Source organism: Bactrocera oleae, chromosome 4 (assembly GCF_042242935.1).
Source record: "Bactrocera oleae isolate idBacOlea1 chromosome 4, idBacOlea1, whole genome shotgun sequence".
Taxonomy (NCBI): domain Eukaryota; kingdom Metazoa; phylum Arthropoda; class Insecta; order Diptera; family Tephritidae; genus Bactrocera; species Bactrocera oleae.
In genome coordinates, this window is record NC_091538.1 from 10,972,184 (window position 1) to 10,988,612 (window position 16,429).

The window sequence follows — 16,429 nt, forward strand, 5'->3', positions numbered from 1 at the left end:
AACTCGAAAGCTGCAGGCGCTGCGCTACTTAAAACGCCTGCTTTGCTATAGTTGTTGTTGTTGTTTGCACGCTTTTATTTGCTTGTTTGTTTTTACAACCAATTTTCCTACTTTTAAAGTTTTTTTAGCTTTCTTTTTTGCATTTCCTGCATTTCCTACGGTTTGCGGCTGCTGCGCCGGCAAAGCAGTTTTCAACTTAGTACAAACTAACCAAACAGTCAAGAAATAAAAACAGTTATTTTACGCAATTTATTTTTTCTTAGTTTCAAGCGACGTGAGTAACGGTAGCTGTTTATCGCGACGCGGTAGTAATACTTGATTTTAGTAGGGTACAACACTTATTTGAAGCGCTTGAGACAGGCATAGGCAACACTAGTATATGTGCGCATGTGTATGTGTATATATGAGTGTGTGTGTGTGTTTGTGTAGAGTTACTTGCTTTTAAAGCAATATACAGTTTACTCTCAACTGTATGCAACTTATTTCCATTTCAAACATATCCTTGCACACCCTGCACGCATCGCCGTGCTTGCCACATCAGTTTGATGAGCTGGCTGTTGCTTTGAATACAGCTTTCTTAAGGCAAGATTGCCCTAAAAGAAGTCATACACGCATGCATAGACACGTTGATTCTAATTAATTCATACATACGTCCTTGTGCACACACACACACTTAACTACAAAAAAAATATACACAAACACACATATAAATATCTTAGCAGCTGTGTGTGAGTTGTATGTACAAACAGGTAACTTTTAGTTGCGCTGCCGTTTACCTTTCGCATTCCGTTTTGCTTTAACAAGTGTATGTTTGCACCAACAAAAAAATTCAAAAAAAAAAATAAAAAACAAAATAAAAAGTACTGAAACTGAGCGTAGAAAAAAGAACGCCGCCATCGTCAGTTGCGTGTTGTGCGAAGACAAAGTCAGGAAAGACAAATAAAACGCATACATCAGCTATTATCACACATTAGATTTGTGCGTACATGCGTGCATATATGTTTATATTTACATATATACACATATATGCGTATACAAAAAAGAAATCTTATGTCATTAAGACACAGTATGCTTAGCCGTATCCGCAAGGATATCCACAGCGGCACGTAGCTGAGATTGCAACTTTTGAATACTCACACTCGCATGTTGTTGTCCACAGACTTTGTGAGTGCGCTACTTGCGGCACAAAACGACTCTGGTGAATATTATGAAGTTAAAAAAATGTAAAAAAAGAGGCGCTTTTCTTATAGCATAAAAGTGTATACAAAATCGTTATATTTTTTTCAACAGTCAGCTTGTTTGACAGCTATGTGTTAAAGTTTTCCGATTTGAATAATTTTCTCAGCGATTGTAGTGTTATATTGGGCAATAACTCATGACGAATTTCGGTAAGATATTTTGTCAAATAAAAAAGTTGTTCATACAAGGACTTGATTTTGTTCATTCAGTTTGTATGACAGCTATATGCTATATTAGTTCGATTTGAACAATTTGCTTGACAGTTGTAGCGTTGCACTTAGCTGATAGTCTATGCAGAATTTTGTGAAAATATCTCGTAAAAAAAAAGTTTTTCATTTAAGGACTTGATTTTGATCGATTAGTTTGTATGGCAGCTATGTGCTATAGTGGTCCGATCTGAACAATTTCTAGGGAGGTTATAGCGCTGTCTTAGATAATAGTCTGTGCCAAATTAAGATAGTTTGTCAAATAAAAAAGTTTTCCATACAAGAGCTTGATTATGATCGGTGGGTTTGTACTACACTATAGCATATAAGTGGTCCGATATCGGCGGTTGCGACAACTGAGCAGCTTCATAGAAACAAAAAGACAAAATTTAATTTATATCTCAAAAATTTAGCGATTATTTTGCGAATATACAGTCACGTATGGCTAAATCGACTCAGCTCGCCATGCTGATCATATGGTATGTGTTTTATAGGGTCTCCGGCGTTTACTTCTGGGTGTTACAACCTTCGTAGCGAACATAATTTAGTCTGTTCAGGATATAAAGTAGTTAATTTTTTTTAAATTAGCACAATGATAATTTTTTCCCTAACTAACTTGAAAATATAGACACCAGTGCTTTCCTGGAATAGTATTCAGCAAAGCATAAAAAAAATATAAGGCCAAATTAATACGTTTAATAAAAAAAAAATACGCTGAAAATTAAATAAATCGGTATGTTACTCCACCTACTATCGAAAGTTATTGCAGTATAAAGCCGTAAATATCAGCTATATGCTCACTTTTTTTTATCAAAAGTGCGGTCATACCAAATTTAGACCCATTGTTAGATTATCAACGGAAATCGCAAGAGTATTAGCGCGCTTTTCGCCCTCTGCAGGTTTAGGCTATCCCTAATTATAGGTAGAAGCCCTACAATTAGTCGTTGTCCTCTTGGTATCCACACGATAAGGTTAAGAATCTTAGAAGATGAGGTAGAAAAATCTCAACACTGTCTTCTTGATTGCGCCGCATTTGAGAAGTCTACGGATGTGATATACGCAGTGCTTCAGACACGATGAAACAACGCGGATCTCGAACGCGGAACTTAGACTTCGAGCTGAGTTGGTGGGAACAGATATAAAATGCCCAAGCAGATAATTGACACAAGGCGTTTTTTCGATACTTAAAATCCACTCACTGGAGTTCCTTATATGGCTTCACAAAGGACTGATCGTAATCTGTCCAAGCGCGATCTTCTCTTGAGATCAGTTATATAGGCTAAACTAAAAAAAAAACTTGCGAATTGTTTTGACATTTCAGAAGTGAAGAATATATATTATATTGTAATATATTCTAACGTACCTTGTTATTAAAGGCAATTTACTGCTATAGTGTCTCGCACAGTCGTCAATGCTGGAACGATATTCTCACCTGTTTGGTTGCTCGGATTTTTCTATGTATTGTATGTGACATACTGTGAAATATTCGGCTGTGACAGCAAAATGAAGATATTAAAATGATATATGCCGAAACTCATTAACATATTATCACACATAGCATATGTCATGAATACTTTAAGACGTGTAGAACGCACTCACGCACAGTCTTAAGCAAATATTCATAGACTCCTTATCCACACTTCTATGCGTGCTAGATAGATATGTAACGTGGCGCATATCCTTAGGCATTACAGGCATTGTCTTATACATTGTTCCATGCTATGCGTGGTGTGAGAAAAAATATTTAAATAAGTAAAAAACATATACGCAACATTTTGCATGCCTTATTAAAAAAAAAACAACGTTAATAAAATGCGTACGACTCAAGCTTATCTTGTGTTCTTATCTCATTGCAGACACAACGAGTGATTCAAATTCCCATACAAAATCGGGCGACAGCAGTCGACTAGACTAGACAGCAGGCATGGAAGTGCTGGGAGGAAGCGAAAGCCAGCTGTAAAGTAAACAGAGACAGCGCAAACGAAATTCAAACAAAAACATATACAAACAACAACAAAAAGCAACAACAGCAACAGCAAACAAAAGCTGAAAGAAGGCTCATACGATTTTTTTCGCATTGTGTGGCAGCAACGTGTTGGCGTGACACATAAGACAACCACACATACACACAACGTCTTTGGTGTATTTGACATCTCAAAAAGCATTGATTTTTCTGACTTTTCTGACTGAATGTTAACGGAGCCGTTGCACATGGTTAAACGACGAAAATTGTCATTGTCACAAACGCAGAGCACCGCCTCGCTAACCGCAACAACTACCAAAACAACAACGACAGCGCCCATGGACAGCGCGGCAGTTGCGACCACAACGCCGCCGAACACACCGCCCACACCACCGCCGCTCAACATGATGATGACCACAGCACGTAATCACAATACACAAAACAACACTAACGGCGACAATGGCAGCGGCAGTGTTGACAACGGCAAAGACTGCAATATGGAGCACAACAACACAACGTGTACTTTGATAAGCGCCAGCAACGCACCCACGCTCACCACTACCGCCATGGCCGGCGCCTTATTGAGCACCAGCCAGCACACAGCCGCCACGAATAGCGCCACAGCAGCTGCTGTTGCCGCGGCGGCAGCCGCTGCGGTGGCTGCGGTGACAGCTGCAGGCGCCAATGTCTCACCAACAAACGTGCTGACTCCCAGTAATGCTAACGCCAGCGCTGCAAACAACAGTGGTGCTGTGCCAGATCACTATAGCCTGCGCTGGAACAACCATCAAAATCATATATTGCGCGCATTCGATGCGCTCTTGCAGACCAAGACGCTGGTGGATGTGACGCTGGTGTGCGCCGAGACGAGCATACATGCGCACAAAATGGTGCTATCGGCGTGTTCGCCCTTCTTTCAACGCGTCTTCGCTGAAACGCCGTGCAAGCATCCGGTCATTGTGTTGAAGGACTTTCAGGGCTGGGTGGTGCAAGCGATCGTGGATTTTATGTATCGCGGCGAGATCAGTGTGCCACAGGAACGACTGCAAACCTTAATACAAGCCGGCGAGTCACTGCAGGTGCGCGGTTTGGTAGAAAGTTCGGTGCCAGAGCACACACCCACACCGGCTGCTTCGCCGGATGATTTCGGCATGATCGATACATCGTTGATGTCGCCCGAGCTGGAGCGCTGCTCGAGCTTCGATGATGAATCGCCGTCAATGGTAACAGCTGGCTCAAAAGTTATATTGCCATCGCGGCTATTTGGCGCGTCCGCGCGTCGAGAGCGTGAACGTGAACGCAAGCGTGAGCGCGCACTCGAACGCGAATTGGAACGTGAAGCCGAAAGTGATCAGGACCTGCCATTTGATACGAGTATTAATTCAGATGTTTGCACGTCGCCTATGCCAAGACGTAAACAGGCACGTCCACGTCGTCGCTCCGGTGAGCTGACACTCGAAATGTTAAACGAACCAGCTACGTCTGCAACCGTAGAAGAACCGCCACGTAAACAACCCCTGCCTTTAACACTGGATGAGAAGTTGGAGCAGGCTCACGCAGAGCACTTAGAGGCTTTGAAAACTGTGATCAAAACTGAGCTGGCCGAACCGATGGATGAGAACGAGGGTGCTCGGCGCGATGACAGCGGCAATGGCAATGATAGTCAAGCGCACGACGAATCACATGAAAAGTCCACAAACGCTTATCAGTCGAATGCAGATCAGCAGCATAATTCACGCACAGATGAAACACTTTCGCCAGCACCATTGAATGCGTCGCACTCCATGGACGTCGAAGAGGAAGAACAAGACGATGAAAATGATAACGAACTTGACAATGATAATGATAATGAAGTAATACCAGATGCTGAGGATATCGAAGAACTTATTAATGCCACCAATGAGCTGCGCCGCAAGTCGTTATCAAATCTCTCGGACGGTCCCGAAGATCTCTGCACAACGAAGAAAGCTCAAAATACTGTAAATGGCAGTCACTCGGCCTCTGACGCCGATAGTAGTCCGACGAATAATAATAATAATAACAATAATAAACTTAACAATAACAATCGCATTGTATTATCTCTCAAAGATATACGGCAACTAAATAAACCGTCATCCTCCTCCACACCGAATTCATCGAATAACATGCACCCTTTTGCGACGGCCAGCCTACGCGATCTGCGACTGGATCGTGCCGTCAGCTCCGCAGCCGAAAATCAATGCAAAATGGACGCGCTAGAAGCGCAAATGCATGCCGCCGCAGCAGCCGCCGCGGTAGCTGCAGCCAATGGCGAGAATCCATTCCAACATATGGAACATCAGATGGATCTGTCGCTGGCTGCCGCCGCAGCAGCCGCCGCTGTCTCACATCAACAATCGCGCGAACGTGATCAGGCACTACAGCGGGAACAACGTGAATTACAAGAACAACATAATGCTTATGCGAATAGCATACTTGGGCAAATGGGTATGTCTGGCATGCCGCCTTTTGGCGGACCAGGTGGACCAGCACCACATGAACGTCTCGAGGAGAGTATGAATCGATTGAGCAAAGAATTTGCGCCAAGTTCACCTATGAGTCTGCCCACACACTTCAATCCACCTGATGGACCGCCACATCCACCCTCTCCTTTACCATTTCCGGGTATGTCTTCGGCGCTAACGCTGACGCCGCCGCACAGTAAGTACTTATGTATATAGATAGTGTAGATATAGAATGTTTTAATTAGTGTAAATATCTATATATGTTAGTTAAGCTTTTAAGTTTCCAAAACTCAAAACTATTCCACAAATCATTTCTCAAGATCAAATTTTTTAGCATAATTTCACAAAAGCAGCTTTACGAGGACAAAGAAGAGGTATGAGTGGCGTCGAGCAATGCTTCTATTATAGAAAATCGGTCATAAATCCAACTAGGCTTTCAAAGACGACTTGAAACCTGTAAGTTCTTCACTTTATCGTTATTAATTTGTCGGAGGAAAAGCTTGGTCACGCAGCTGCCTAAGATTGGGAAAGGGTTTAACTGTAATCCAAAATGAATATTTGATCTTTTATTGGATACTGAACGCGCATTAGCATATTATTTACCTCGGTTTAGGGGGCCACTTAATGCTTTGAAGATATTTAAGTCTCGCTGTATAAATCAGCAGACACAATTTTCATACTTTCCTGCTGATTGGTACTTCTTTCAAGCACTTGATTTCATTTTCTCCTAACAAGAGGAGCCGTCAAAGTCAATTGACAAAAACAAAGAACTGCATATGCAACAAGTTATATAAGTGTTGATCCTTCTAGAGGCGCAATAACACGGTGAAGTACTGAAAGTACACAACAAGTGTATGAAAACAAGCGGAAATCCTTGATAATCAAATACGCCGACTTGCGCCTAACGTATGAGCAGATATATGGTGTTGGACTGGCAGCTCGTTTCCATGCCGTTGAGCGCAACTCCGCCAATGGTTTTCCTTCATATGCACATAACCTTTCCGCATGCTGAACTCATACGCCCATAATGCGCTGCTGCGAGAAGGATACCAGAAAAAATTATGCAACATCCTGTTGCATGGACTGCTGCTGTGCAACCCAACACATTTTAAGCACACCACACACTCAACGCCTTCCTGCACCACCGGTAGTGAAGCACGTAACTCATAGGCAACGCCGCATATCTTCTACAACCTCGCTGTTGTTTTTGTATTTTTTTATTTTTTTTTTTATATTTTTTATGACTTCTATTGCAACATATTTGCTTTGACAGTACGCTTGACATTTGCGTTTGCATTTGAGTGCTTAACACACTTTCTGTCAACTTTACGCGCTTTGACAAGGACTCGTGCACACAAACGGAACACCAAGTAGCGGGTGTGGTGCCCCTAACGGCGGCATTGCAGCGTTGAAGTGACTTTTAATAGCATTGCTGTTGCTTGCTACAAACGGGAATTATGCTTTAGCTCTTTGCCATAATGTTTACTTTGATGACTGCCACATGTTGCATGCATCATCGTGTTGTGTATGTCTACATAGCGCCTTAGGGAGCGAAAGCGCATTAATGTTATATTATATTTCTTTTAACTTCTTCTAATGTGTCAATAAGCTTAAAAAGGTGCAGCTCCCGTGACAAGCTTTGTGGCATAAATTATATATATATATGTGCCTATATGTGTGTGGTTAACTGCATTGAAATCGAATTATTGGCAATTATGAACACTTCAGTTAAGGCAAATTGTTGCAGCTGTATGTGGCATAAGACAGTAGGGACAAGTGCGTGGGAGACGATTGTAAAGAAGATATTTGTTAAGAATTACATAGATTAACTGCAATTGCTCTCAAGCAGAATCGTCGGTTATTAACTAAATATTGATGAAATGATGGAACACATAAAAAAATTAATTATATAAGGAACACTCTGCTGGATTATGAGATACTTGCTCTCTCAGCAATATGCCGCAGATTCGTTACACTTCTGATAGGATCTATTTATTTTACTAAACGCCTATGCACTTAGAATCGAACCCAATATGAATATTCGAAACACTTGGAAATGACTTTATATCAGTAATAATTTGCCATAACACATGTTCGCTCAAAGCAAGTCTTCCAACATCCATCACTCTACAGCTCAATGCCATATATCGAAACAAGAAGCCAGTTAGAATCGAGTTTAGAAGAAACTTCTACAACAACTTTATAAGTATAACAGATCGCAAATTTTTTCCGGTAGTTTCAAACTCAACGATCTTCTCTTTTAGTGAAAATCGTAGACCATTTACTTGTCAAAGTCTTGAGTCATAGATTATGACAGTTATTCTGAAAGTAAATTTATAAAAAAGCAGCCGATCCGTAACGGTCGTTGAAAGAAGCCGCTCCCCACATAATTTTGATAATAGTAATGTTGTGGTTGTAGCGGCAGAAACAACCCTGAAGTAAGTTGGAGGAATGCTGCCGAGCTGACAATTCTTGGCTGAATACAAAACGTGGTGCGTTGAGGTTACGTAGACCCGGCTGTCTTAGGAACGTTACGATTCGGTGCTACCGAGGCGACAATCTTTAGTAAAACGAAAATCTGAGTACGTAGACCCGACTGTTTTGGGAACGGTACTATTCGCTGCTGTCGAGGCGAGAGTCTTTGGTCGAACGTAAAACCGAGTACGTTCCATTTACGTAGACCCGACTGTTTGTTAAAACAATCAACCAGGGATGGATAGACCCAATGTTTAGACAGTTGCAACAAAAATTTGTTTCAAGACTTCAACAACACCTCAAATATTTAGGTAAAGCAGATTTTTTATTTTGGTATTTTTGGTCTATTTTTTTTACTCAAATCAAAAATTGAATCGGCCGAATTTATATATTACTTCTATGATCCTGATGTATTGGATATATTTGCTATATTAAAAGAATATATGTATATAGCAGCACTTTGACCTAAACTATTATGGAAGGCACTAACACCTTTTTTTTCCCGTCACCATAGCTGAAAGAAATCTTTATACTCTAAATTGATCAAAAGCTTTCAATTACTTAATAGTGTCCTAGCCGGTGTGAGCTTAAGAATTTTACCTGATGCCAGCTGTAGAAGCTGCTTGGCAGTAGCCGAGGTAGAAACATTCCTCAAAATTCCATCTTGAGTGTCCCGCATGTGTGAGATTAAGGCTTAAACAACTGTGCGCTCACACTTTCAGACAAACCAGTGAACTGGCGTAAATGGAAGTAAAACGCCTGAGCATATTTATGATTAGTATTTTTCGACGATGTGATTACTGGAGCTCTAATTACTGGCTTCGCAAAGGATTATGAAGAATTTAGGAAGGACTTAGATAGGATTTAGCGATCCCCATCTGCAGGATTAGATATTAAATTGAACCTAACCCAACACCTAGCCTTGAGTTATATCTGTGCGATATTGATGCCTTATAAGATAATCTAAAGAAAACGGTATAAAATGGCAGAGGAGTCTTTATACCATGTGTCTAGAGCTCATTAAGCAATGCCATAGAGGTTTCTATAGATCTAACAGAAAAGCGCGTTGTTTTAAATCACAAGCTTAAATAGGCCTTAAAGCGAATTGCGCAATATCCATTTAAAAAGTTCGCCAGACACCATTTGTCGGGTGATGACTCTGATAATATAGAGCGCTTCTACTCAGATCACCAAGTGAAACCATTCAACTCACACACATTTCTTTGGCCAACTTCAAATTTTTGATACCACCTGACCTATGCAACATATTTAACATTATGCTGAACATTAAGACAGCTAATCAATTTAATTGATTATTATACATTTGCCGCAATCACGTGACCCAAGTGTCACACACACATATGCCACCATAAAACATACCAAACGTTATACAATATATGAAACTGCCAAGGACAAAGTCTCAGCGAACAATAAGCACAGCTTTAGGCGCCAGCAACGATGGCGCTGTGGCAGAAGTTTGCACCACCAGCATCCTCAGCCACCACCTACGATTTGCCTAACCGTCCAAAGCAGCCGACTTGTAAACAATGGAAATTATAATTCTATTAAGATTTTACGCTCGAAGTATTTTGCTACACATGCGCTCGAAACAAATGAAGCGCTGGCGATGACGGAAGTGAAAAGTGGAAAAATAGAAAAAAGGAAAACGGAAAAAAGCAAAAAAGAAAACGTCGTAAGAAAAAACATTGTAACGAAGGAGTGACTGGCGCAGCATGCAACGCTATATGAATCTGTGCAACATTGTCGACAAACGACGCAAGTCGTAGGACAGCACGGCTGTGTGTGGATATGTGCAGCGGGCGGCAAGGCGCGCGAATAGCGGCGCATAATATTGACATTCCACTGAATGATTTCATAAGACTGACTTATGCAAATACGCGCAACTATTCAACACATATATAGATATACTCAAGTTAACACATGTATACATATATGTATGTATATATGTATGTGTGCAAATAGCAGCGGAACACTTCAGCAGTCGGTGCGTAAGCGCGGAGTCTGAGCTGCCTGAGATGTGGACGAGCCAAGACACAGCCATTCAAATGCGAAACAAAAGCTTATGAAAATCGCTTACAAATAGGCGTGGCGCAGGCGGTGTTGGTAGCGGGGCATACAGTTAACAGCAGCATCAAGACATTGCAGACGCTCTCAGCAGTGGTGCATTCATTGATGCCGAAACATATGAATATATGAGATGTGTGACTGCTTGACTATAGCGGCAGGATATATGTAATCATTGCCGATACACGAAAAGTGTGAGTAGCGCGTACACATTGTAGCCGCGCGCATTAAGTAGATGAAGACTTTTGTTACAACAATGCAAGAATGCCATAGAAAATCGAGTGATGAGCGCTTAAGCGCTAAGGATAAGCACTCGAGCAATGACGGTAATCATTTTTTTGTGCAGAATTTTTGAAGAGTGGCGGCTGCGGGCCGCATTTCTTTCAAATAAATGAAAGCCTCGAAAAAAGCAGAAAGAAAAAGGAAGGCACGTAAGAAAAATTTGGTAGGAACGGAAGTGAAATGCCGCAAAGCGTATAACACAAAGGCGCACACACATGCACATACACGCGCAAATATATAAGTACATATGCTCAAGTAGATTAAGACAAATATACGCGTGTAAGCCTGCCTAGCGCAGCAGCGCGTTTTGATTTTCTTACGGTACACTTAATGCGTCACAAATGCAATCAGCCAGGCAGAAGGATATGTGTGTTTGCATTAAAAAAAAAAACACAGCACAGTCGCTGGCGCGCTGGTTAAAAAATATGACGCTCACCTGCGCGCTCGCATCAAAATCCGGCGCGGTATTTCTGCGACTAACACCACGCCCCAGCTGCATGCGTCTCCCACTTATACTAGTTCAATGATTTCGCGTTGCAGGTTGTCTTTGAAAAAGTGAATATATTTGAGTTAACAGGCAGTAAACCAGCAAAGTGTAGGCGCATAACCACCAATAACTCCTTTTCGCGGTAACAAACACACACACATATACATATGTTATATACACACATACATATATATACAAACAAATCATTTTGAACGTAAGCAAATAAGCGTGTTCCTGTTTCAATGTCTGTGTGTGTGCGTGTGCTTCCAAGTCTTTATACCGGCTGCTTAGCGCTCACCAATTCATTGCTATTCAACTTGTAAGTCAGCACCTTCATGTATGCCTTCATATGCCTCGGCATATTTATGCGGTAGTTAGTGACATTTTTCATACATCATAACATATATGCAAAAGTTACGTGTCTCTTCGCCTCACCACACTTCCTTAAAAATTCTTACTTTTTCACATTTCAACATTTATTTTTTTACTATCCTGCCATATTAAGTTTTGCAGTACTTCCTTCTGTAGTGGCGTGACGTATATGAAGGCACATACATAACACGCCTGCAGGAAAAATTTTGCTTGGAAAAATTTATATGAGCAAAAGTATTTTAGTAAAAATATCGGCAGACCGCAAATTGCTGCATAAAATTTTCTTATCAAAAAAACAAAAAGAAGGTGGTCTGGTTTTCTAACATAATGTGAATTTAAACACAACTGTCTATTTTATAAGTAAACCGCATTCCGCTCTCTTCTAGCCTATAGTACTTTTAGATCTTTTTCAGACCAGTTAGTACACAAATTGCAAGCATTGTAAGCCATCAAGTTTAAAATAAAAATTCACTCAATTTTCTTTTGTTGTAGTTCAAACTTTTAACCTAATTTCGCAAGAACTAAAGGTCTTTATATATCTCTCTCTTTCTCTCCCTCTCTGTCTCGCAAATCTATTATTAAATATCCTATACGCATCTGAATGGTTATAGCGTTATTGTCTAAAACGAGATGAGACTATTTCTCGTCGTCTAAACGGTAATACGAACACACAATATGTGAATTGCTGTGTGAGTTCTTATTGAAATGACAGCCGTCCATATACTCAACTTCAATTTTTTTACGTACTGTGTAACAGACTTTATAGCCAGAAACCCACAACTCAAGCCCTCGAAGCTTTCAATTAGAGCTTGCGCTATGCACAATGAAAGAAACGTCGCACTGAAACGCTACCTTGTTATAAGAGACAATATGTTTTCATTTGCGAAAGAGGTGCACTGACATTAAAGACATGACCGAACACTAATTCCTACAGGGCCACTACAGTTCATATGCATAACATGCATGTCATACTCGCATTGCATTGCCATATACTACCTGTCTATGTATGTGTGTATGTAAATATCTCTTAAGCTCCCCAAACGGATATTATTAAAATGAATCGCGCTAGCAATAACAACAGTAATAACAAATATAAGTATAAAATGTTAACGAAAACTGACGACAATTTATAAAACCTCAAAAGTTTATTGGGACGTATATTGCTACTCATTTGCTAACTGTTGTTTTCTAGTTTTATTGCACTCCTTTGATATTTGTAAGTGTGTGCGTTTGTGGATGATTTTTATCAAAATATGTCTATTTTACTACCTAAAGCTGAAAAATTTGCCAAATATGCAGATAAGTGCTCATACATGCTTTGCGTCTTTAGAGCTTTTAAGTCTGCCTCAGGAATTCCTGACATGTAAGTGAGTGCCCGTATGACACGATAACAATTTGGTAGGGGGGAAAAATTAAAAAAAAAAAGTTTATTGAATATAAACGTATCAAATTTTAGTCATATACTCTCTTATAAATGATCAAACCTATACGTGAAGTGTCTTAGGCGCAAAAAATTAAATTTTCCAAAAGCACTCATTTATGAATTAATACACTTTGATTCTGGCTTAAACAGTACCAACTCACCTGCAAATTACCAAAAGTTCTCGCTAAAATTTTCGAAAGCTTTTACTCCAAAAGCTCTGTCGAAAGCTTGCATTTATGAATGTTTTGTTTTGATTCAGTCTTGAACTGCAAAAACTCACATCTCAATTTCTGAAAACTCTAATTAAACTTTCTAAAAGCTTTCACTTATGAATGACTTGTGCTTAGATTCAGGCTTGAACTGCAGCAACTCACATCTCAACTTCCGATTGTCCCTATTAAAATTTTCAAAAATTAAGCTGCAGCAACTCACATTTTTTATTTCCGAAAGCTGTCCGTAAACTTTCCAAAAGCTTTCACTTATAAATGAATTTTTTTTATTCAGACTTCAACTACCACAACACGAATGCCAATATCCGAAAGCTCATTTTAAAACTTCCGAAAGCTCTCATTAGAGATTCACACAGAAGCTTTCCATTGATTTATATTAAATTTTTTCGATTCTTCTCTGAATTCATTGAAATCTTTTGATCGCTAGTGTATCTATTTATTCTTTGTATGTGAGTTTAAATAGACAAATATGCATGTCGTCTCCAATCACACACAAATCACATTACCATTTTATTCGCAGCACTTGTGAACTTCCTCGATTTATGTCACTCCTTAGAATGCTACCGTTGAGTGACTGTAGTATGTAAATAGTCTCCTTTTTTCACCAGCCATATTTTTTAAACACACTCCCACACCCAACCACCCGCCCACCGACAATCATATGCACGCGGTAAAGCACACATGGGCAAATTTGCTTTTTCCGCCGCAACGGCTTCCAACTTCAACTCTGATTTTTGAAAAACACCGCAGTAAAGACATCATAAATTGCGGTGCTGCAGAAAAACTATTTCACCTTCGCGAATTGCAGCAACAACGGCACATATGCACGCGTCTGTTGTTGTACATGTGTATGTATGTATATATCTTGGTATGTGAGCTTTCATGAAAGCCTGTATCGGCACACACGAAAGCGCGCTGCCAAAACAGGGAAGTGCAATTGTATTGGTTGGGCGCTGTTGCACTGCGTCTGCTCGTGTATTGAGAGAGGTACGAGTACATTTCGTATGATTGTGCAACCCATAATCAGCCCCGAGGCAGACAGACAGCCAGCCAGCACAGCTGTTTGCACCTTCGCCGTTACAATAAATAAATAAATGGAACCACAATTGAATTTATTTTTCAACTGCCAGTTTTTTAAAACATCCGTATTTCGAATGTGGTGTGAGAATTGCGAATGAAAACATGCAATGAAGCCTACCGAGGCAAAGCTTGAGCAAATGGCAGGGGTAATAGTATATTGGGTGAGAAGCGAAAGTAGTGCTACGAAAAACAGTTAGTTTGTCAAATTAACTGCAAATGTGCTGTCAGCTGTCGTTAGCGGTATTATGACAGTTGGCTGGTTGAAAAACTTTTAGCCTAATGACTCTTTTACGCAAAACAGACAGACAGAGCACCTTCAGAAATGGGGCCATATATTAATATGGCAAAAAATATTAACCGTATTATAAATAGGTAGTTGTAAGGAAGAGTACAAACGAAAGGTTTAAAGAGTAAAGAAAATTTTACTACAACTAAATCTTAAATGCAGACTATTCTCCTTTTTTATGACTGATATGTACTCTACAATTTGCGAACCATTTCAAATAATATTTTCTGAAAAGTTCCTAGGAAGTTGAATGTCGAAAAATGACGCTGATAAACCGATTATACTTCATTTTTTATAGTTTACCAAAATTAATTGGTACAAATTTAGATAAAAGCTCTAAAAAAAAGTTTTGCTAAATCTCAAGAAATAAAAAAGTCAAGACATAAAAAATTTGAGATAAAAGCTCAAAAAATAAAAAAAATTTAAGAAAATCTCAAGAAATTTAGAAGGGTGTAGATAAAAGCTCTTGAAAACAAATTTTTTTTAGAGAAAAGCTCAAAAAATATAAAAGCTTAAAGCCTAAAAAAAAATTAAGATAAATGTTCTATAAATTAAAAAGGTTTTTGATAAAATCTCAAGAAACATAAAAGCTTAAGACATAAAAAAGTTTAGATAAATGTTCTATAAATAAAAAAGGTTTAGATAAACTCTCAAGAAATATAAAAGCTTAGGACGTAAAAACGTTTAGATAAAAGCTTAGGGAAAAAGTTTTGACAAGAATTTTCAAGAAATAAGTTTAGATAAAAGCTTAAGACATTAAAAACTGTTTGAATAAAAACTCAAGAAATAAAATAAATTAGATAAAAGATCAAGACATTATAAAAAATGTATGTGAAAGCTCAAAAAAAATTTGTGATACAAAAAAGAAAAACTTAGGCCAAGAAAGTTTAAAAAAACAGTTTACAAGAAAACTATCGAAATAAGAAAAGTTTAGATAAAAGCTCAAGAAATATTAAAGCTTAAGACATTGAAAAGTTTAGATAAAAGCTTAAGCCCAAAAGTTTTAATAAACAGTCAACAAATATATAAAAATGTTGACTAAAGTTGAGACATTAAAAAAGGTGTAGTAAAACTTCAAGAAATTAAAAAGCGTATGACATACACAAAGTATAACTTTAAGCCCAAAACAAAATAATTAAAAAAAAGCTCAATTAATATTTCAAGTTTAGGTGAAAGCTCAATAGATGAAAGCATCTTACTTAACTCTTTAATACCTCACTAAAACTAGTTTTATTAAATTAAATTAAACTACTCTCACTAATAATGCGTATCATTAGAATTTTGAAGAGCATTTTATTTAAAAAAAAGGTATACAAAACACACAAAATATTAAATATAAACTTTATGTGAAAGTTTAAGTAATAAAAATATAACATTGTGTACTTACTTCCTTCTCACTTTGTTGCAGTGTTCGGTTTGGACTCACCACTCGGTCTCTTTCCACCAGGCATTGACCCAGGCAAACTCTATAACCCACTAATGGAAATGTCCGATCCACGTGGCATGCCCAGCGATCATCCACCGCCCTTTCTTAAAGGCAAGAAAAGTAAGTAAATGTAAATGATTAAAACTTGCATATCGAAGTATTTACAATCACCGTTTGAATTTCTATAATCGTCACATTCAAACAAGCAATTAACCTCGCAATTGAACCTGAAATACGACGCTCCAATTATTCACAAGCTAAACAAAACAAATACAAAGTGTCTAACGGTATCTTTCCGATACTTCTTCAAAGGCCTATAATTGAAAAGAGTAAAATTCATCGAAAAAGTAAATTTTCACACCTGAGTAGCGTTCACAACGAAATTGCCCTTT

The 16,429-nt window shown here is 38.9% G+C and overlaps 1 protein-coding gene across 2 annotated transcripts in view; it reads left to right on the forward strand.

The window, feature by feature from the left end:
• lov (jim lovell) overlaps positions 1–16,429 on the forward strand; it is a 31,846-nt gene that overhangs the window by 4,498 nt on the left and 10,919 nt on the right. Inside the window, exons 2-3 of one of the 2 annotated variants that reach the window (XM_036375014.2) lie at positions 3,302–6,087; positions 16,020–16,157. In XM_036375014.2, the coding sequence (XP_036230907.2) occupies positions 3,636–6,087; positions 16,020–16,157 (2,590 nt within the window). In that variant the 5' untranslated portion in view covers positions 3,302–3,635. The remainder of the gene's footprint in view (positions 1–3,301; positions 6,088–16,019; positions 16,158–16,429) is intronic. The other variant, XM_036375016.2, reaches the window with a different exon arrangement.